This window comes from Leptopilina heterotoma, unplaced genomic scaffold (assembly GCF_015476425.1).
Source record: "Leptopilina heterotoma isolate Lh14 unplaced genomic scaffold, ASM1547642v1 Lhet_167, whole genome shotgun sequence".
NCBI classification, from domain to species: Eukaryota; Metazoa; Arthropoda; class Insecta; order Hymenoptera; family Figitidae; genus Leptopilina; species Leptopilina heterotoma.
In genome coordinates this window covers 476,059-498,622 of record NW_025110883.1, presented here as the reverse complement: position 1 = coordinate 498,622, position 22,564 = coordinate 476,059, and the positions used below count along the sequence as shown (strand labels likewise).

General features: G+C 29.2%; 1 protein-coding gene across 8 annotated transcripts in view; it reads right to left on the bottom strand.

Annotated features, from left to right (window-relative positions):
• Positions 1–22,564, bottom strand: part of LOC122499380 (Down syndrome cell adhesion molecule-like protein Dscam2) — a 123,505-nt gene that overhangs the window by 32,351 nt on the left and 68,590 nt on the right. For all 8 annotated transcript variants that reach the window (XM_043607705.1, XM_043607702.1, XM_043607704.1 and 5 more), the window contains 2 exons: positions 16,139–16,322; positions 10,033–10,175 (listed from right to left, as the gene is read on the bottom strand). In XM_043607705.1, the coding sequence (XP_043463640.1) occupies positions 10,033–10,175; positions 16,139–16,322 (327 nt within the window). The remainder of the gene's footprint in view (positions 1–10,032; positions 10,176–16,138; positions 16,323–22,564) is intronic.

The window sequence follows — 22,564 nt, the reverse complement described above, 5'->3', positions numbered from 1 at the left end:
AAGTACATCAGCGAGATTGGAATAAAGCGGATCGAATAAATGCCCGCCAGGAGCTTTCATTGTAAATGGAAGGAAAGTGGCAATCAGTTGTTCTCTGGATGGTTCTTAATAATCCTTGAAAGGCAGTAATCTGATATTGCTAGTAAGGTTCGGTTAGAGAGAATTCAAATTAAAAAAAATAAAGAAAATGTCTATAATAATGTCTGACTAATCACTTCAACTACTGCTGCTGTTTTGTTATTTTCTTCGCATATTATTCTAAAAATTAAATATTAGAGAGCAAGACATGAAAATTATTCTTATTGAACAAATGTCTACTTCATCGCATATTTGAAAATCGCTGATCAAAACAAATGTCATGAAAAAAAAACATATTTTTTTTAGTTTAAGTCGAAAATTATTTGTATAATAAAGTTATTGACTTTTATACTTTTGAACCTTAAAATATTTCTTTGGGAAGCTTTTAAAAAACTTTCATTGTATTTTTCCCACAATTACAAACAGGTACCAACAATTTTTTTCTTGGATAATTTTTTCATATTTTTTTCGTTCAAGTAGAAAAATTGTTGTTTTATTTAAAAATTTTGTAAACATTCTTTGAGAAAATTTAATTTTATTCTAAAAAATAATTGAATTTTTCACAGGAGTTCCATTATTTAAAAAAACTTTTAATAGAATCCAATTCAAAAATTCAATTATTTTTAGAAATAATAAAATTTTCGCTGGAATTCAATTATTTTAAATATAATTTTAATAAAATTCTTCTCAAAAATTCAATTATTTGATTTTATTAAAATTCTATTTAAGAATTCAATTATTTGCAGAAATAATTAAAATGTCGATACACTGAAAATCAATGAATTCTGGTAAAAAATTTATAAAAAAATTTAAAAATAATTGAATTCATTTAAAGAATTTCATCAATATTTTTTTCAATACTTGAATTCTTTTTGGAAAATGCAATTAAAATTGTATTGAAAATAATTTAATTCTTGACAAGAATTTTCTAATTTATAAAAATAATTGAATTATTTCGAATAATTTTTTATGAGAATTGTTGAAAATAATTGAATTTCTCCGAAACAGTATATTATTTCTGAAAATAATTGAATATTCCTTTGTAGAATTTGATTTTTTATGAAAATATTTTAATTCTTGCTAAGAATTTTCTTATTTATGAAAATAATTGAATTCTTGCTGAGGATTTTTACAAATCATAAATTATAATTGAATTGTTTCAAAAAATTGTATCTAAATTTTTTGAAGGAATTTTATTAATAACTTTGAAAATAATGATTTTTTTAAAGAGAATTTCATCAGAATTGTTAAAAATAATGAAATTTAATTAATATTTTGAAAAATAATTGTATTCTTTGGAGGAATTTTATTAAAATTGTTGAAAATGATTGAATTCTTGTGAAGAATTTTATTATTTATGAGAATAATGAAATTCTTGCTTAAAATTTTAGTGAAATTTTTGAATTATACAAGTACTTAATGAATGAATTCTTTATATTTTATAATAATATTATCATTCTAGCTATATATTTTCTCTAATTTGAAATGTCAAGAAGAGTGAAAAATGTAGTATGTAAAAAGGAAAATATTTTCTCCCTCAATTTAAAAAAGAAGCGGTGAAAAATCTAGAAAACCGTTCGCTAAACTAAATATTTGAACCCTATTTTGGGGTTAAAACGTGGGGTTAATAAAGTGTTTGGGAATTAGCAATGAAAAGGAATGACTTTAGAAATGCAATGGAATGTAAAAGGTATAGGTATAGTGCAGGCGTAACCAGTAGAAGCAGCAATCACTGGTCAGACAACGGTAATCCGGCCGGCTGATATATTACGGTGCTCTACTACTGCATATTCTGTTATATACAGCGCAGCGCCACCATCTAATCGAGTATGATTTAATGAGATTACGTTAGGGCTTTATGCACCTGCAGACAGAATCATCTTCAATCTAATACATAATCTCACGATATTTCCTCATTTCAATGCATAAAAAATTCATTTCTCCAACAGTGCAACGCTAATTTAATTATTCTCCAATCGTAGACAAATCAAATGTTGACAATTGAAAATAATTTAACCTTTTCCTATTCATTTTCATCTATTTAAATTTCAATTTAATTACTTTCATTCTTATTTAATATTAGTGATATAATAATAGTCGCTCTTTATTAAAAAATACTCACTTTTTATTAACCAACTAAAAAATAGGAGCGAAAGGAGAGAAAATAATATTTTTCTCGCAACTAAAGTATCTCGTTATGTCACACTCGTTTAATTGGCTTCAAGTTTCACGTGTCATTTACTTTAAGAAATATAGACTTTTCGAGATAACTGTGCGGTAAAAGAAAGTATCGACATTGGCGTCGCTGGCAACTCGATTTTCAACATACACATCAGCTTCAGCAGTAGTTGAGAAAAGAAACTCACCAAGAAAAGTTTTTATACTTTCGTATATAAACCCTTCTTTTTCCCCCAGCTTCTTCTTCTTCTTCTTCTTCTTCTTTTTCTTCAAATCCTTTTACAAGTTAGATACTTCCTTTTTAGAGTCATCACTCCTCGAAAACGAAAACTGTCCGGTTAGTAAAAAAAGGAATTTTTTTTAAATTCCAGTTTTAACTTATTTTCAGACTAAAAATGTATTTGTCGCTTATTTTCTTGTTCTTTTTCAAAATTTTGACTATCAAACATTTCTATATATAAACAAACATTTATTTCTGATCTAAACTTTCAGATATATGAAATAAAATTTTTAATATTCACAAAAAGGGAAATAATCGAAAGTATTTCACGAAAATAATTCCCAAAATTAAGTGTAAATTTACTTATGAAGTTATCGAGAATTTACTAAATAATTTATGTAGAATTCACGAAAATAATTTCTAGGATATTAAGGAAAAAATGCTGAAAATTTTCTAAGAATTTTGAGTTGAAAAAATAATCCCTGTTAATTTTCATAGAAATTCAAGACAATTTCCCGTGTAACTTTCGAGTAAATTAGCAAATATTTTCAGAAATTTGCCACAAACATTTTCTGGTGAAATACCTCTCTCGCACAGTTATACAGTGAGATCTCAATAATTGGACAATTTCGAAAGAAAAAAAATGTAATAATCTTTTATTTTATTACAAAATCATTTTCATGAGTGGAAATTCATGAAAATTTAAATGTAATTTCGTCGACGGTTGTGTATGTAGAGAAAAAAGAAGGTGAATTTTGCGATAAGCCAAGTGCACGCAAGACGATATGAAAGAAGGATGGGAGAGAGAGATACGGGAAAAGTGGCAAAGTACCCAGGGAAAATGGATTTCTATCTCTCGATCCACGACTGACGGTGAATGGCATCGTTCCACTTCTTTGACGGGACATTGAAAATTGGGAGAGCCGCGCACACGTTGCGAGAGACGAAGTCACGGAAATACGAGCGTGGCGATCAAATTGAGATGAAACGGGATGGATGAAACGAAATGTGCAAATGAAGCCAATATGCGAGTCGTCTCCATCCAGCCGTATCTCCATCCGGACAACGATATTTTCCCCACAATTTTCACGGAGCTTCGCACTCGTCATTGCGAGAATTTTCCAGAAATCATTTTTTTAAATTAACTTTGTTCCACTCACACATTCTCCTCCTTCTCCCACTTCTTTCAAATCGCGGTTCATTTACATTATGCACAAAAGTCGCAATATCGCATTCTTTAAAACAGAGAACAGAATTTATTTCACTTTTTGTGCAATTAAATTTCCATTTTTTTTTAAACTCAGTTTTCAGAAGTAATTAGAGAACGGGACCAATTTAATTTTCAACCATGAAAATTTACTTTTTCTGATTGTATTTTAGAACATTATTAAGAATAAAAATTTAGGTATATTATGCAACACGATGAAGATAGAAAGAACAAGGTTGCTACAAAAATTAAATTTTTATATCTGAAAATTGTATTCTCATAAAGAATTCAAATAAAATTTCTAAGAATAATTACATATTTGAGAAATTCGATTAAAATTGTATTAAAAAAATTGAATTTCTTAAAAGAATTTCATTATTTACGAAAATAATTGAATGATTGCGAAGAAATTTATAAAATAATTTAAAATGCCTAATTGAAGATTGACTTGTACTACTGCTAGATGCGAAGTAATTTTGTTTACAAACTTTACAAAATAAACAGAAAGTTGCAACAACTTTTTTTTATAAAACTTTATTTTACAGCTAATAATATAGCGTACTATAAAAAATAAAATAGAAAGTCTAACAATATATTGACTTGTACTACTGAAAAATAAACTATTAAGTCTGACTGTAGATTTATACTTATACTACTGCAGGATAAAATAAAATGTCTGACTGTATATTGACTTATACTACTGCAGGATAAAATAAAATGGCTGACTGTCGATTTACTTATACTACTGCAGGATACAAATTAATTTCGACTGACCAAACTTTTGTTTTACTACTCACAAAACCAGAAGAAAAATTTCTAAAAAATTAGAAAAAAATAAAATTAAAAATTTGAATGTTGACTGACTTGTGGTGATGAAGAATACGAAACAAACCGCTGTGACTAAACATTTTCTTTACTATTATGCAATTTACAAAAAGTTATTCTGCGATGACTTTTATTATTTATGAAATATGAACATGCATAATTGAATTTCTAAAAAGAATTTTATTTAAAAAAAAAAACGATTGAATCTCTGTAAAAATTTTATTGTTTATGAAAGTAATGGAATTATTACGCAAAAATTTATTTTAAATTCCTGTGATATTTTTATTATTCATGAAAATTATTTAATTTTTTTTATTAAAATTTGTTTTAAACAATTGAATTCGTTTGGAAAATTTTATTAAAATTTCGAGAAATTGACGAAAATGATATGAAATTTCCAGGAGATTATAGTGAAATTCGCTAAATAAAAATAATTCTCGATTCTCGAAATAGAAGAAAATTATGTAGAATTTCTTAGAAAAGTGTAAAAAAGAATTTTCAGATTATTCGCATAAAAATAATGTTCAATAATAATTACTGGAGAAATTCGCTCTGACACTAAATGGAAAGTATAATATAGAGTTCTGGCCTTTAGATTGCATCCCTTTAGTTTTCAGAGGTAGTTGAGCCTGGGTGGGTGTGGGTACATAATAAGTGCGGGGTTACGAGTGGATTGGGAGTGGAACCGAAGAGCCGTTCGAGTGGAGTGCAAGAGGGTCACCTGCAGGGTCACAAAGAAGGGCGACAATGCCTGCCTCTTCGGAAATAAGCCCTTTGGTGTTTCCGAGGGTCCAACCGATGTCATTTCAGATAAGTTCCTCACATAGCTTTTCATACCGTTCTCGCTCGCTTCATCGAGCCACGACGAGCCACGACGAGACAAGAAAGAGATCAGAAAATGAAAAGCAGGATGAGTCGAGAGACTTGCTTACCACCATGTCATGTCATCCTCCTTTGTCCTCCTTCTAATTACGTATGCCTTTTTTGCAACCGAAAAAAACATCTCAGTCGAGATTAAAGGCAACAAAATTTATATCTTTCAAATTTTTTAAAATATATTCTAAAATTTCTATACTTTTTCAGACATCATAATTATTATTGTGAAAATGGTAAATTATTGTCAAAGATTTGCACGTGGACTTGGAAAGAATGGTTTTCTCAAGTTTTTTGTTTTGAATAAAAGAAAAACGAAATCATAATTTAAAACTGCTTCACGAGAGGGAAATATATCAAAAAGGAAAAAAAACCTGCGGGTTGAATATGAAAATTTTAAAGTTTCGTAATTTTCAAACAATTGTGGTTTGTAACACGAGTGAAGAGGGAAATGTTTGTTTTTCTTTCCCCTGCATTTTGACTAACGGAAGTGCATTTCTGTATCTAAGCACTTATATATAAAAATATATATCATTCCCCGACGACTTTCTCATGAGATGTGTTGAGTTGCACGCGTGCTTTCTTTCATCGTGGTGCTTTTGTCCTGTCGACGAAAGACTCGCGGATGAATCTCTCCTGGGACAACGAGAGAGGAAAACACTCACCACAAAAGTTTTTCTTTTGGACTTTCGCCTAACTTCCGTTTTCCTATATATATATACATATATAATATAGCAGTGACGAGGAAGGGAAGAAGGGGGAGGAACGTTATCCAAGACTGGCGAGCGATGCGCTGAACATTCACGTTCCGAACATAAAACGTGATCGAAGCATCATAAAAGTTCCTAATTTACTCCCTCTTTCGTTCGAAGCACGTTTTATCTTTTGATGGCTTTAGATAAGAATATTTTTTTTTATATTCCTCCAACTCTTCCTCGAACTCTTTATTTTATTTACTTTACTCTTCATTGTTCTTTTATGAGTGTCTTTACTATTTTTCACTTTATACATTCTTTTTTTATTTTTCTTTATTTTCTTTTCATTCTTTTCTGCACTTTCTTGATTTTCTTTTCATTTATTTTCCTTTAATTTGCAACTATTATATTTATTTCATTTACAATTTTTATTTTTTTTGTTTTCTTCACATTGAAATTGAATTTATTCGCATGGAAGCATATTGTTTTACCAAAAAATACCAAATTTGATCTATTCACTTTTCTTCATGTTTTCTGATTTCAGGAATTTAAAAATCATTAAAAAAATTCTTTTTAAAAAATAAATATAGTTTTACTCTTCTCTTCTATATAATCTGTGCAAGCCTACGTCGAAAAATTCCAGGGAAGTACCCCCTGAAAATTCCATGGAATTTCCGTGGAGATTCCGTGAAAATTCTTCAAGTTTTATATTTTTAATATTATTTTAACATTTCTATTATGATTAGAGTCCAATAATAAGCTTTGTTGAAATTTATTTGCAAAACTTGAATGAAATACGCATTTGGCAAAAAAATTGCAACAAAGCAATTTTTATTTTTCATTTTTTCCTAACCCTAAAGAATATTTTGATTTACTCTAAAATTGATTAGATACTCATAAAACTGTTCTATTACATTTAATTAGATACTAATTTCTTCAAGAGTAAAATCATTCAAAAACATTAATAAATTCTTTTTTAAATAAATATTTAATCATTATTATTATTCCAAGAATTCAATTATTTTTACAAGTAATAAAATTTTTCACATGGATTCAATTATTTAAAAAAATGTAATAAAATTCGTTGTAACTATTCAATTATTTCCATAAATAATACAATTCTTTACAGGATTTCAATTATTTCAAAAAAAATTTAATAAAAATTTGTTGTAAGAATTAAATTATTTTCATAAATAATAAAAATTTTCATTGGCTTTCAATTATTTTTAATATAGTTTTAAAGAAATTCCTCGAAAAATGTAATTATTTTCAAAAATTTTTTGCAAGAATTCAATTACATTTCACAAATAATAAAATTCTTCGCTGACACATTGAAATATTTTCAAAATCTGCTATTTTAATAAAATTTTTTAAAAGAATCCAATTATTTAAAAAAAATTTAATAAAATGCGTTTCAAGAATTCAATTATTTTCATAAATAATAGGTACAATTCTTCAGAGGATTTCAATTATTTAAAAAAAATGTAATAAAAATTCGTTGCAAGAATTTAACTATTTTCATAAATAATAAAATTCTTCACAGGACTTAAATTATTTAAAAAAAAATAATAAAAATTCTTTACAAGAATTCAACTATTTTCCTAAGTAATAAAATTCTTCACAGGATTTCAATTATTTTTAATACAATTTTAAGTAAATTCTTCAAAAAATGTAATTATTTTTAAAAATATTGAAAAATTAATTATTTTTTAAAATTCATGCTATAATGCTTTTAATATTCAATTATAATGTAAAATTTTAACTGAAATTAATTTTTAAATTAATTTTCATCCAAAAATTCTACGAGAATTCAATTATTTAAGTATGCAAAAATAAATAATTTATTGAAAAAATAAAAGTTTTTAAAAATTTTATTACTTTTGAAAATAATTGAATTTCTGCAATCATTCGTAACTGCTTCTAAATTTAGTTTTTTTCAGTACTTTAATAAAAATTCCTGACTTTTCCGTGACATGTGGCAACCCTGGAAATGTTAAAATATTTTTAAAATAAAAAACTTGCTGAATTTCCATGGAACTTCCATGGAATTTTCAGGTGGTACTTCCATGGAATTTTTCGACGTGGGAGTAATAATAATAAATCAAAATATTATTTTAATAGTGGTCACGTTCTGAAAAATATTTCATTTAAATACCATTCCTGTTAAAGTTATTAAAAATTCCTATAAATCTAATAATAATTTTCGAAATATTCTCAGAATTAAGAGTACCATTTGAGAAACAAAGCATTAAGAAATTTTAACGAGCTAAAAGATTGTAATTATTCTTCTTTATTCTTGGAAATAATTAAAAATTATTACAAGTAAAATATTGACTGGGACAAAATGGATTTTTTTTCATGAACTCTGGAAAGGGGAGGACCAAGTTTTACTGAGCGATTCTCCTATATAAGACGCACAAAGTAGCTTCCCTTGTCTGGCCATTCAAAAACCTTTCGTTTCTTTTTCCTTATTCTCCACCTACTCGGATGTGCGCGATACTATTATTCGAGGGAGAATAGCACCGAATACCCTCGTGAATATCCACGCTTGTCCAATAAAGGTTCCCTCTTCGTCAGCGGTTTCTCCTCTTTCCATCTTTTCCTTTCTTAACACTTTCTTTCTCACTTCTTCTCTCCCTCCTCTCGAGGAAACTTCCTCTCTTAGTTCATACATATGTATGCATAACGTTATCTATCACAAGTACATCGAATAAATGTGGATCCTGTTAGGTTCCACGTTCACTGGAAAGTGAAATGGTTCCTATTATACGTATAAAGGAAGTTTTTTTTCCTCATTTTTTTATTCATGTCAACTCTCCTCCTATTCACGCAATGAATAGTGCCAGGGATTACAGATATATTTTCATATCTAAACTAATACCAAACTAATAAATAATTAAACACATTAAAATAAAATGTGCTGCAAAATAATATAAAATCAATAAAATGGTAGGTAAATATTTTAAATAAATATGAAATAAATCTCAATATGACAGAAATATTCCTTTCTCAAATTACTTTTACTCATTTTATTTTCGCAATATTAAAATATTCATTTATAAAAAAAGGAAATTTTTTTTACCCAAGAGGATTAATTAAAAGATAGCTTTTAATACCTACCTCTTTTTAGATTGAAACTCCATTTTTACATTTAAGATTTCTTTTCTACTTTCATGTTCAACCTAATTAAATATGTAAATAAGTTTTATTTGAAAATTATTGAAATAAAGTTTGAGAAATATTTTTCGATTTAAAAATTGAAGTATATTTTGAAAATATTTTGTCGAAATCGTGTCCTTACTTGCATGATTTATATTTGTATTTATATTCATATAATCTATTTATAATTTCTTTTAGTAAATTTAAATAAAGGAGGAAATTAAAGCTTAAATAATAAACATGTAATTACTTTATCATAAAAATTATTCTTCGTATTATGTAGTGAATATAGAATGACACGGAAATGAATCTATTTTTAAATTATTTTTATTGAAATTCGATATTCACAGAGAGATACTGTGCGAAACTTGAGGTTAATGTACTTTTTGAAGTGCGATAAACTAAATTTCTTTTCATTATTATATATGTATTAAAATTAAAAATGAAAGAGAGTGTGAGTGGTTGGCATCGGATTCTATTTGCAGACTGTAAAATCGAGTGATCTGTGATAGTGCTGTTTAATCAGGTGTAACAAAGAGGATCAACTAGATGAGGGTTGTTAAGTTGGTTGCCGCCCAAAGACCGATTGAGGCAAGTTTTAAGAGGATTCAATCCAGAATGCGTCATGCATATAAATTGAATTTCCCTCTCCTCCTGCCATATATAGGTATATTCCAATTAAAATTATCCCACACAAAATTTCATTTATAAATGTATACAAACCCTCTATTTTTAATATTCAATAACATATCGAGTTCGCAATGGAAAAAAGAAAATTAATTAAATTATTGACTCACCGGCTCGAAGAGTAACTTCGCGCGACAAAACACTGCCCATGGAATTTGTCGCCCTGCATCTGTAGCGTGCATTGTGAACTTCGGCTCGGAAATCTTGGGGCAAAAACGCCGGAAAGGACAGAGTTCCGTTTCCGAGAAGCTGCCTGAAACGATCCCACAAAAAGATCATTTTAGTGTTTGCCAAGTACCGAAAGTGTTGCATTTAACACTTTAATAATAATAAGAATAATATATAAATAGTAATCAATAAAACACACAGTCAGAATATTAATCCTATAATACCTATTTTATTTGCTGCACAATAATTTTATTTAAAAGACTAATTTTTTAAAATAAACATTTATATAAAAAAATTATTTGTCTTACTGTACCAGAAGAGGAAAAAAAGAAAACCATTGAAAGTCCGGAAATAAATTTGTATTCCTGCTCTCTTAGTCTGTATAAAAGGGTCAAATAAAAAATTAGAAAAAAAGAGAAAAAGCACGTCCTTTCCGTCATAAAGAATGTAAGATTTGAAAAATGTCAGGTGGAAAGGAATAATAGAAAACGAAAAAAAATGAAAAGAGAGAGAGAGAAAGTCGAGTACTATATGCATTGCAATATGTATAGAATTCTATCAGGTTCATTGTGTTCTTGCATTCTTCTTTCTAGTTTTCGCTTATTTCCTCTCTCTTCCTTTCCAAAGTGTCCATTTTTACATTTTCCGTTCTGAAAGCGCAATAACGAGACCTCATTGTCCAACGTTTCATACTCTTCAAATTCGGCGGACATATTTTATTAGTGAAATTATATTTTTCAAGAGGCAATTGTTTCTCGATTTTATAAATTTATTTTCAACTAGTAAAAAATATAATTAAGAAAATAGTACCTATAAATTAAATAAAACAATTATTTTCTTATTTGCTATTATGCTAATTATTACCATTATTTATTTTACTCTCATTTAATTAGCACTACAACAAAAGTTAGTTACAGTCTGTCAAAAGAGATTGCGAATTTTATTCAATTTTAGTCAGACAAATTATTATTATTATTATTACTATTGTAACAATATAATAGTGTTGAATTTTCACAATTTAGGTTTTACAGCCAACGATAAATTTGACTCGACTTTGTTTACATTGAACTGTAATAAAAAATCCTTTTGACGAAAAGATTAATTAATGAGTAATCGATACGAAAGCGTAAAAGCAGACACTGGGCATCAATTTGAAATTAATATTGATTTGATGGGAAGGTATAGTTGAAAACAGAAAAAAGAATATCAATTATCACATGGCAGGGAATAAAGCGAAAATAACGAGAACCTCTGAGTAAAGTAATATATGATGCACGGTATCACGTTATACAGATGGATTTTTACGACACCATAATATATTTTCTAGTTGAAAGAGTGGAGTGCTATTTGGAACACTATAGTTTTATTTTTTTAATGGAATAAATATTTTTCAATTCTCTCTCTCTCTCTCTCTCTCTCTCTCTCTCTCTCTCTCTCTCTCTATGTTTAACTCTTGACCTTTCAACAGATAACATTTAAATATTTCTTTTTGTAAATCAAGGTAATATTGCAAATATTTTGCTTAATAATGGACCTAATGGACATTACTTATTTCATTTGAAATCTTTCATTTCGTATCAACAGAATTCTTTTTATATCAGGAAAAATGAAGTGAATGGAATTAAATTTTTTTTTTGCCTTTCATGAGCGGTAGAGAAAAAGAAGGGGAAAAAAGAAGAAAAAGTCTTTTAGTTGAGGTGTGAAAAGAGTTTGAGTTACTCACACAAGACTAATGATCTCTTTTCTCAACGTGACGGGTGGTCAAACGTCATTTATCTTCCGACAGACACGTATTAGATAGTCGATGGTCATTCGCATCGATTTCTCTCTTCTTATCATTCTCGCACGTACCAATGAAAAATACAAGAACTTGTGGCCGACTAGAGGATTTCCAATTTTTTTTCTCCCTTCTTTTTCTATACTTTGAAATCACATATATACGCGACAAAGTGATTTTTTTATATTTCAAAAAAGCACTGCTGGAAAAAAAATTAAAATTTCACCATAAAGATTTTGTCTCCTGCGAGCGATGATCGAATTTCAAAAGAACGGAGATTAAAGACCGAATGTAGTGTGTACGTGTGTTTGTCTATAGCTGAAAAACTCGGACATTAGTGAAAGAGTGCTTTTGTTTCTATGAAAAGACTGGGCTTTATTTTCAATATTAAAGTGACCTGACTTCCTGTGCATTCTAGAAATGAATGTCATTTCAATTTTCCTTTATTTTTATGTACACCCAAATTTCATTTTATTCCCATTTATATTTTTTTCATTCCTTCATAGTTCATATATATCGCGAATTCATCAAGTTTTCATTTTTCAACAAAAATCTGCGGAATTATTAATTTATCAGTATATTTGACGTAAAAATTCTCTTATTAATTTAGAAACAATATTTTTCAATATTAAAACGAAAACAAATTTTTCTCAAACACTTGCTCTGAAAGGAGTACTTTTCTTGGTAGAAAAGTGTGGCGAAAGTAGAACTTTTCTCAACTGCTCTGAAGAGCGTGGCGAAAGTAAATCATGAATTTATTCTTTTTTCTTGTTCTTTGACCGAGATTTATTTTGTATCTAACTTCTTCTCCACTCAAAACATTCGTCTTTTATTATATTAAACATAAGCACACGTTAAATTAAAATTATACGAAACTCACGAAGAAACCTTTCCTCGCAAGACGTTGGAGAAAACGTAGTGCACAACTCGTGGTGAAAGAATGATTTTTCTCGAGTGATTGCTGCTCTCGAAAAATCACACTTTCGCACAAAATTTTTACTGCCTTTAATTAATTTGTAGTCCAGTAATTAAAAAATATTTCATTTTTGAAAATATCTAATTCGTTTCATTCTGTACACAAATAAAGAAAGAATGTTTCGAAGAAATATTTTTGGTTCATATTCTCAATTCACGTGAAATGTCAAAACATAAAAATCCCAGAGCTTACAATTTTTGCGAGATCAATAAATTCCTGCTGCATCTTTTATATATATATATATATATATATACACAACTCTGTAGTATATGTAAGTTTAATAAAATTTGAAAGAAATCTATTTTGGAAAATAGAATAAGGAACCAGCTAAGAAAGCAGAATAGAGAATTCGATTTTGACGGAACTATTGGACTTTCTCTATCTGGATTGAAAAGAAAATTGGCCATCATTCTCTGGTGGAAAACTTCGGAGATCCAGATGGATTAAATGCGATATTTCAGTGGGAAATTGTCAATGGTTGACGATATGTTAAATATTGGACAAACTTTTCTCGCCAAGGTCTGGAAATACACAAAAATTAGTTGTGAGTCTGGAGCCAATATTGGGACAATTCCCAAGGTTCAATTTTAGAAAACTTGCACGGAGAGAAAAAAAGTAAACGGCTCTACCTGTCGGTAGAGCGGTTGCGTTAAATGCGAAACAGCCGTTCAACTTGAGGTTAAGCACGCTGCTTACCCTCGAGGGGAGAACGGTTCTCCTTTTTGGGGAAAGCGGGTACACTTTTTGGAAAGTAAGCGGCTCTATTTGTGTGGAGAAGAGAACCGATACTCCTCAAAAAGTATAACCGTTCGACGTTTGCGGCGCTACTGCTGTGCTTTATAAAGGGAAAACAGCGCTCTCTTGCCAAATCAAACGGCTCTCTTTTTTTTCTCTCCGTGTAAATGAAATTTGTAATTATTAGTTAATTATTTTCAAATTTCTCATCAGACGTTAATTTATTATTATGTATAAGAAAATAATTGTAATAAATGTTAGAGTACTATTTTAACTTTTAACATAAAAATGGATTAAATAAATAACCTGCAAAGCTATCTAAAGGATTGTTTTGTTGAGAACTGTTTGGTTTTGATTTATTATTATTTTAATAGTATTTATTAAACAAGTACTTTTTCATTTTCTTTAATGAATGTCAGGTAATGAGAGAAAATAGAAAACTTTACTCACACTGAGAGTTCGCACTTGACAGGAGGTAGAGACGGGAAAGAATTGCACGAGGATATGAAGGGGAGCCATGTTTGTCTCAGCAAGCCAAGAAAAGGTGTCCGCCGTGTCCGCCAAGTGTGCACGTTTCAAATGTGTCCACTCTCACAAATACCATATTTTTAAGTGTGTGTGTGTGTGTGTATGTGGATTTTCTACTTACGTGCGGAAAACTCATACACACAAACGAATATAGCAGTGTCTGATGTGATACGAGAGATTAACGACTGTGAAACCTGCTCAAAATTGCCTAGGCTTTTGGTCTCATAAGAGGCCACAGTTATATACATATATTACACGAGGTCGCCTTGAGTTTCTTTTCAAATAAAAGATATGATATAAATTTTTATAATTCTCTGATGAATGAAATAAGAAAAAGGGGAAAAAAGTAGAATATATTGAATTTCTTTTTTAACTTTTAGTAACTTTTTTCGTTTTTCAAAATTTGCACAATGACAGCAGTAGAAGAAAGTATAATAGTCAGACAAGGCACTAAAATACATTTTGTTTTAGTTCAAGTAGTAGAAGTCGTTTTCAGTCTGACAAATTCTTGTAAATTCCTTTATAGTTTAATTTTAATGTTTTAATTCGATTCAAAGTAAAAATAAATAAATAGAGCCAAGTAGAAATTTCATTTAAAATTTATTTATTTTTACTTAAAAGCGAATTTACAGTTTTCCACTTAATATTTTATTTACCAGAAATAATTATCAGTCTTGTATGTAGGTCAAAAAACATTTGGTAAATAATTCAGTGTAACTTCAGTGAGGATATTTTATTGGTTTAAATAACGATTTTATTGGTCGAAATAATTCTTGCATGAACGCTTTGCAATTTATTGAAACTACTCGCCTTAATAAATTAACTCCTACAACTTTAATTAACAGTAACTTAGACATTTAAATACTATATCATTAATTAACTGTACAGTAAAATGATTACGTCGTGCATTATAAAGAGAGCAAAAAAAATAGAAGAGAGAGAAAACGCCAACTTAAAATCCCTGAATAATTGTTGCCAATTTAAAAAAAATTTATTCCCATCTAGAGCACGATAAGGTTTATGACTTTTCGAGTGATAAAACTCAATACCGAGGAAAAGTAGTAAAGACAAAAATAAAGTAAAACTCTCGGGCAGAGGAGAGAGTGAGTAAGTGAGTGATAGAGAGGGAGAGAGAGGGAGAGAGAGTAAGAAGCGTTTCGATTAACGGGAGGAAATGGTTTTTCCAGGTGCAGTGGTTCAACTGCCGGCAGTGCTCCAACGAACTTCCGACCTCAGATGTCCTTGCATCTTTCTGGGACAACTAAAACGAAAGAGGAAGTCTAAAACGGGATCTCTATATCTTTGCTTTCGCAGCTCTCAATGAATAAACTTACCAAGAATTCCATTCACTTTTCTTTTTTTAACTTGAAAACATCATGTCTTACAGACTTAGCATTAGCACCAATAAGATTCATTTCTTTAAACCATTATTTCATGGAATATTTTAATATCTAAAAGTATTAATTTTCCTCTATAAATAACAAATATTATTTTTTTTAAATTTGTTGTTCTTTCTTTCATGAATAAAAATTTTTTTAATTTAATGAAAGAATCAAGTCTTCTTAATATTTTCTTTTCAAAAGAGCTACTTGGTATTTTTTACCAAAGGGCACGAGAAAATATTTTCAAAAAGTAATTTAATATTCTTTTTGAGCAGTAAAATATTGCTGCATTTTAAATAAACTGTATGAATCATTTTAAGTATTTCAAATATAATTTCACTGCCTTAAAAAATTCCAAATCTTATTTATTTATAAGTAGAATTGAATTAAATCTGTGACTTGGTCCGGCACAACCACAGCTTTAAAATAGTGTAAATATAACCGACCAGGGGATAAAATTTCTTTTTCACCTTCAAGTACTCATTTTCTGCTTCGAGGCTTCTACATTATGAGAGCTATTTCACACAAAAATTTCTTGATTTATATTTATTTTTAAATTTATATTAGAAATTAAATTTCTGAATTTTAAAGAAATATTCGAGACCTGAGTGCAAGCGGAGAGAAAAGTTAAAAAAAAATAAAAAACTCACCGTAGACCTGGAACTGCACTGACCGATCTGTGATCTGAACTGGTTATCCAGACGACATCAGGAGTCGGACTCCCATGAGCCGAACAACTCAATTGCGATCCAGTTGTGTTGGAGAAGATAAGAGTGCTCTGGGGCTCCAGGACAAAGACCGGCCCCTGCTGTCCATTTACGGTCCAACTCCATGCTGAAATGAAATTGTTTTTTCAATTTTATAATTAAACAATTCCGCATTTAATGTATAGATTTCCATTTCATTCGATACATTATCGATTAATAGCAATAAGTAGTGACTCTACTTTGCGAATGTAAAGGTAATATACAATCATTTTTTGGAAAAAAGTTAAATTCTGTATTGAATATTCACCCCCTGAAAATATGCGAACAAAGCAAACTAAAAAATATTCTTTTCTGTATTTTTATTCAGCCCTATAATATAGGGCAAAAGTCATTATCTCGAACAAATTGAAAAATATTCTGATTTCTTGTTCGCGCGTTCACGTTTATATATATATACAAGCGGAGAGATAATATTTCTCATTTGTGGCTCAGAAAGATTTCTCTATAATAACCAAGACCGCTGAATATTCTCGGTTTGCCGTACATATGTACGTTTTGGTCGCGTCAAATCGGATTTTAAGCCACAGAAGCCGGGAAGGGACGAGCCACCACTAAATAATTCATTAGATGAATTATTTCTGTTCCAAGTTGCACTTGGTAACGAGAATCGATTTTCCCGATATCATCTTACAATTTAAAAAATTCCATCTAGTTTATACAGTATCTCAATATTAAATTTTCCTTTCTTCGAAATACGGTTTTACTCATTTTCCAAAAGCGACAAATTTTTTTCTATTCATTATTTTTGTTTTTTTATTATAACTATTTTTTCAAATTGTCACAAAAAACCAAATAAACTTGCGCTTAATTGCATTATTATAAAATTTACCAAGAATTAATTTGGAATTTATCATAATTTTACTCAAATGCGAATTATTTCGGTAAATGTATTTTTAGCTTTATATTCGAAAGATAACGTTTGATCGAATTTAAAACAAATTGAATTTAAGGTAAGAAGCAATTTTAGTCGAGTTTCAAATATTCTACTCTCATTTTGCATTCCTGTCTCGCGGACCAAAGCTCATTATGCAATGTTCTAGGAAAAAAAATTAATAAAACCTCTAGATAAAAAAACAAAATGACTTTTATAAGAAAATAAAATTTTCACTGCAAAAATTATTATAATTAATTACCATTAATATTGAGATAACATTGTGCAGCGAAAATATAATAAAATAAACATTAATGTAAAACAATTTACATTAGTCTATCAAGCAAAATTTTTTACATTTGTTTGCTCAATATATAAGTAGAAAAAGACAGTTTTAGTCAGACAAGACAAATAAAATTGGAATCAGTAGTAAAAGTCAATCTTGGTACATACTTAGACAAATGTTATTATAAATTTGGTTGGTAATAATAATATCAGTAGTACAAAGTAGCTGTAGTCAGACGAACAGTTTTTATTTGCTGTAATTTTACATTCATATATAGTAGTAGAAGACAGTAATAGTCAGACAAAAGACTTTAAATTTGTATAATTAAATATAAGTAGTAAAAATCACTTTTTTAAATTCTTTAATTGAATATCCTTGAAAAAATGTTGAACTTGTAATGTGCGCATGTAATAATTGGTAAACGAAACTCTGAAGCAAGTTTCGCAGAAAAGTGAGCTTGTCAATATGTTGTGTCCACTTCATTAGAAAGTTTTCACCTCAAATCATCAAAATGTGGAAAATATCTAGAGCTGAAGAAGAGAGAAAGACAGAAAGAGAGAAAGAGAGAGAGAGAGTGTCAAACGTCAACTCGACTGACACATCGCAAGGAAAAGATCGATAGCTTTTTACTCTTGAAGGACGCAAGCGACTTTCCCGGCTCTAGGGGGATCATTGGTCTCGTAAAAGTCAAGTCAGTTGGATTTGGAAACGAAACTACAAAACTTATCTAACTTCTTAACGACGCAGGTAATCTCAAATTCGAGAGTAGACTTTTTTATAAAGCTCATCTGTCTTAATTCAATTTTACTACCAAATTTTTTCACTTTATTTCTACTGTATATTTTCCTGATATTTTCTCAATTTTTCTTTTAATGTTAGTCTTTATTTATATTTTCTCTATTTTACTGTTTTTACATTTTCAACATATTTACTATTTAGACTTTTTACAACAGTTATTTTTAACTAATTAAAATTTAGAGAATATAATTATAATAAAATTACAACTATTATAAATATTGTTTCGTCCAGGATTCCAATATATTATAGAACTTTAATTACTAATGGATAAATATATTGGTAAAATTTTCAACATTGGTTCAATTTTATGCCAGTCGTACTTATAGTCCACTGGATATTTAATTATTCTTTTATTAATATCTCATCACAAAATGAAATTATATTTCGTGGGAAATTTTATGACATTCATGCAAAGTCGCATAAAAAATTAGCGAATGGTAGAGTGAGAGAGAGAGAGAGGGGGGGAAAATAATAATCAGGATAAAGCAGAATCTCATACGCTCACGGTTAAACCCGATGATTTGTGCGAGCGACGGCGGTTTGGTGGAACATGCACCTAAAACCCGGGCTCGATGAATTACGCAATTTCTAATTTCCGGTTGACAGCGGTAGCAATCGCGAACTGGGAAGATGGCGAGAAATTGCGAAATTGCAACTGGCTCATCTCACACCATGAATTTTATTTCATGAAATCTGTGTGTTCATTTGCGCTGAATACGTGAATATTATGCAAACAGTAATTAGAAATTATATGTTAATTAATCTACAAAGACCTATTTTCATAAAATTTACCTAAAAAAGGTAAATATGTAAAAATAAAAATGGAATTTCCTAGTGCAGGAACATTGAAGATCAACATTCATTTCAACTTAATCGAAAATAGATTTGTAATATGGAAAAAGTTTCTTGAAGGTACGATTCTTTTAAGACTTTTTTACGACTTTGAGAATGGGTTGTTAGATTTTCAATAAAACTTTGGAAGCAGCGAATGTCGATGAAACTTAGGTCTGTTGAAGTCACTTTTTTATCAAGTTTTAACTCCCCTTTGTATCTTTTAATCAAGTATTTGAAGACGAGAGTTTACTAGACTTACTCATTTCTAAAGGGAGTTTTCAATATCTTTTTGCTGCATTCTTCTTGTTTTAAAAAAGAATAATCTTTATTTTAACGAAGACAACTTTACCAAGTTGCAAAACTTTAATACCCACTAAATATAACAAAAAATTTATTTTTCTATTTTCACATACCTATTATTTTAATAAAATTTACATAAAATTTAAAAAAATAATAAATATATGGTAGTATAAAAATAATTATAAAAGATAAAAATGAGATTAAAAAAATTATAATAAAATCATAAAAATTAAAAGCAACAAAGAGTAATAAATAATAAAGGGAAAAATATGAAAAGTTTAAAAAGACATTTACTGTCACGGAAAATGAAAGGCTCTTTTGAATAAAATTTTTTGAAATTATCACTCGAGTATGAAATATCCTCGTGATATTAATACGAAAATTCATTTGTTTCAAGAATATAAAAGTCAAGAAAGATGTTTGTAGTTTGTCTTTCAGTTAAGCTGCCATCTCGCGAATTTTTTGCTTCACGGCACACTTCCATTTTCATCAATTTCATTGCTCAGAGCATCAGAGAATATAGCTTAATTTTTCTGAGCATCTTGCTTCAACGGCGACAATATTCAGGAAAAATTAAGAAAAGAAGACTTGAATAAATCCTATATCCTCTTTTCTCAATTTTATATTCATTTGTCGTCAAAAATATCTATAACATTTTCTCTTTATTTCTCTTTATCAAGTAAAAGAAAATTTCATTTTTAAATAAGAAAACTAATCACAAATAATAACAAGAACTGCAAGAAATATTAAGATGTAAAACAAATATTTTTTATTCATAAGATAAATAAAGAAATAAGTATTAATAATAAGAAAGTGGTAAATTTTTACTTTAATTTTTTTTAACAAAATTAATTTTTATATTCTTCGCAATCGGTGACGAAATAAATTTCATTTCTGTTTATGATGAAAGCGTGAGCTCGAAAAACTGAAAATTAAAAATTCAGTAAAGAAAAAAACGCGGTGGAGGGAGAAGAATAAAAACTTCTTTTGTTTGATTCCGAGCTCAATCTATTTTCTATATAAATTTCATTCATCTATTGTATCAAAATACTTGACATCTCTCCGTTTCAATGAAACACGTGAAACGAGCGTATGAGAGGGTTTTTTTTTGTTTTTATCAAGGGTGAAAGAACGAGGTTTACTTTTTTTTGTTGCTCTCGTCAATTCGATTAATAGAGCATGGAGTCGAATGTGACTCTCGCTCGCGACCAAATTGCAAATCGATTTTAACAGAACATGTCCCTTTTCTGCTTTCTCCTTTATTATTTTACATGTAGACTTGTGACCATAACTGTAGAAACTACCCGAGAATTTTTCATCAAGTTCTAAAAATCTGATTAGTAGTAGCAATCTGTATTAAAAATTCAATTTCAGTTAGATAAATTATTATTCTCGTTTCATGCAAGTCTCACAGTAGTAGAGGTTTTGCTTGGGTCAGACGACAACAGCAAAAATGGTAATCTAAATAAAGTATATTTTCAAAGCATTTAATCAATAAAAGTTAAAAAATTTATAACGAAAGCAAATGAAAGATAATTTAATTGGGAAAATAGCGAATGATTCAAATTATTTTTATTTTTGGGTTCAAACAAAGAATAATATTATACCGAGCATTTTTTCAATCAATTATATTTTCTCAATTTAATAAACTTGACATCGTTTTCCTGTTATTTAAATTTTAATAAAATTATTTTCACAATTTTTTCGAAAATTTCAAGTGACAATGAGAGTGGTTTAAATTAACTCGGCAAAATATATACAGTCGGACACTTGATTACACACATATCTCATATTTGGAAATTGTCAAATGAAGTTATCTTCAGAGTGAAAACAATTGGAATACAAACGATACAATTAGGAATGATAAATGAAATTATTTTCAATTAAAATCATTATCTTTTGTTTTGCAAAACGATAGTTGTTAATTTCAAATAACATAAATTATTAACATTTTATATACTATTATAGTAACTTGTGTTCAGTAAAAATTTCACAATTTTTGACAATTTTTCCAACAAACTCTAGGGAATTATTTTTGCGAATTTTACAGCTAATAATATAACGTACTATAAAAAATAAAATAGAAAGTCTAACAATAGATTGACTTGTACTACTGAAGAATAAATTATTAAGTCTGACAATAGAGTAACTTATTCTATTGGAGGATATAAATAAAATGACTGACTGAAGATTTACTTATACTACTGCAGGATAAAAAATAAAATGTCTGACTGTAGATTTACTTATACTACTGCAGGATAAAATAAAATGGCTGACTGGCGATTTACTTATTCTACTAGAGGATATAAATAAAATGACTGACTGTAGATTTACCTATACTACTGCGCAAGATAGAAAATAAAATGGCTGACTGTTGATTTACTTATACTACTGCAGGATACGAATTAATTTCGACTGACCAAACTTTTGTTTTACTACTCACAAAATCAGAAGAAAAATTTCTAAAAAAATACAACCCGAGTCGAAATTTAAGCCCTACTTTCACCCTGAATTTTCAGGGTCTATTGAGTGTTAGGAGTAGTAAAGTAGGGTCTAATTTTAATACAATTGAGGCCTTGGATCCAATAACTCGCCCGACGCTCGGAGGAACGCGCAACTGCCAGTCAGTGAGCAGTGAGCGCCTCTGGGCCACTCACTGCTACCCGACTGGTATTAGCGCGTGCCTTCGAGCGTCGGGCGAGTTATTGGATCCAAGGCCTCAATTAGACCCTACTTTGACTCCCAAAACAGGCGGAAATTTGCCAATCTTCCATTTGGAGCAGCAAAGGAGGGTCTACTTCTAAGAAACCTATACCGTACTTTTAAACCTCGTAGACCCTACTTTCATACTCCTAGACCCTACAATTAGAAAAAGAAAAATTTGAAGATTCCCGAGTCGAAATTTAAGCCCTACTTTCACCCTGAATTTTCAGGGTCTATTGAGTGTTAGGAGTAGTAAAGTAGGGTCTAATTCTAATACAATTAGACCCTACTTTGACTCCCAAAACAGGCGGAAATTTGCCAATCTTCCATTTGGAGAAGCAAAGGAGGGTCTACTTCTAAGAAACCTATACCGTACTTTTAAACCTCGTAGACCCTACTTTCATACTCCTAGACCCTACATTCTAAAAGAAAATTTAGAATTATTTTTTAATGCATTACTTGAAACACTGCAAATGCAAAAAGTACTCCAAATTCATAAATACTGATGTGTTTTATA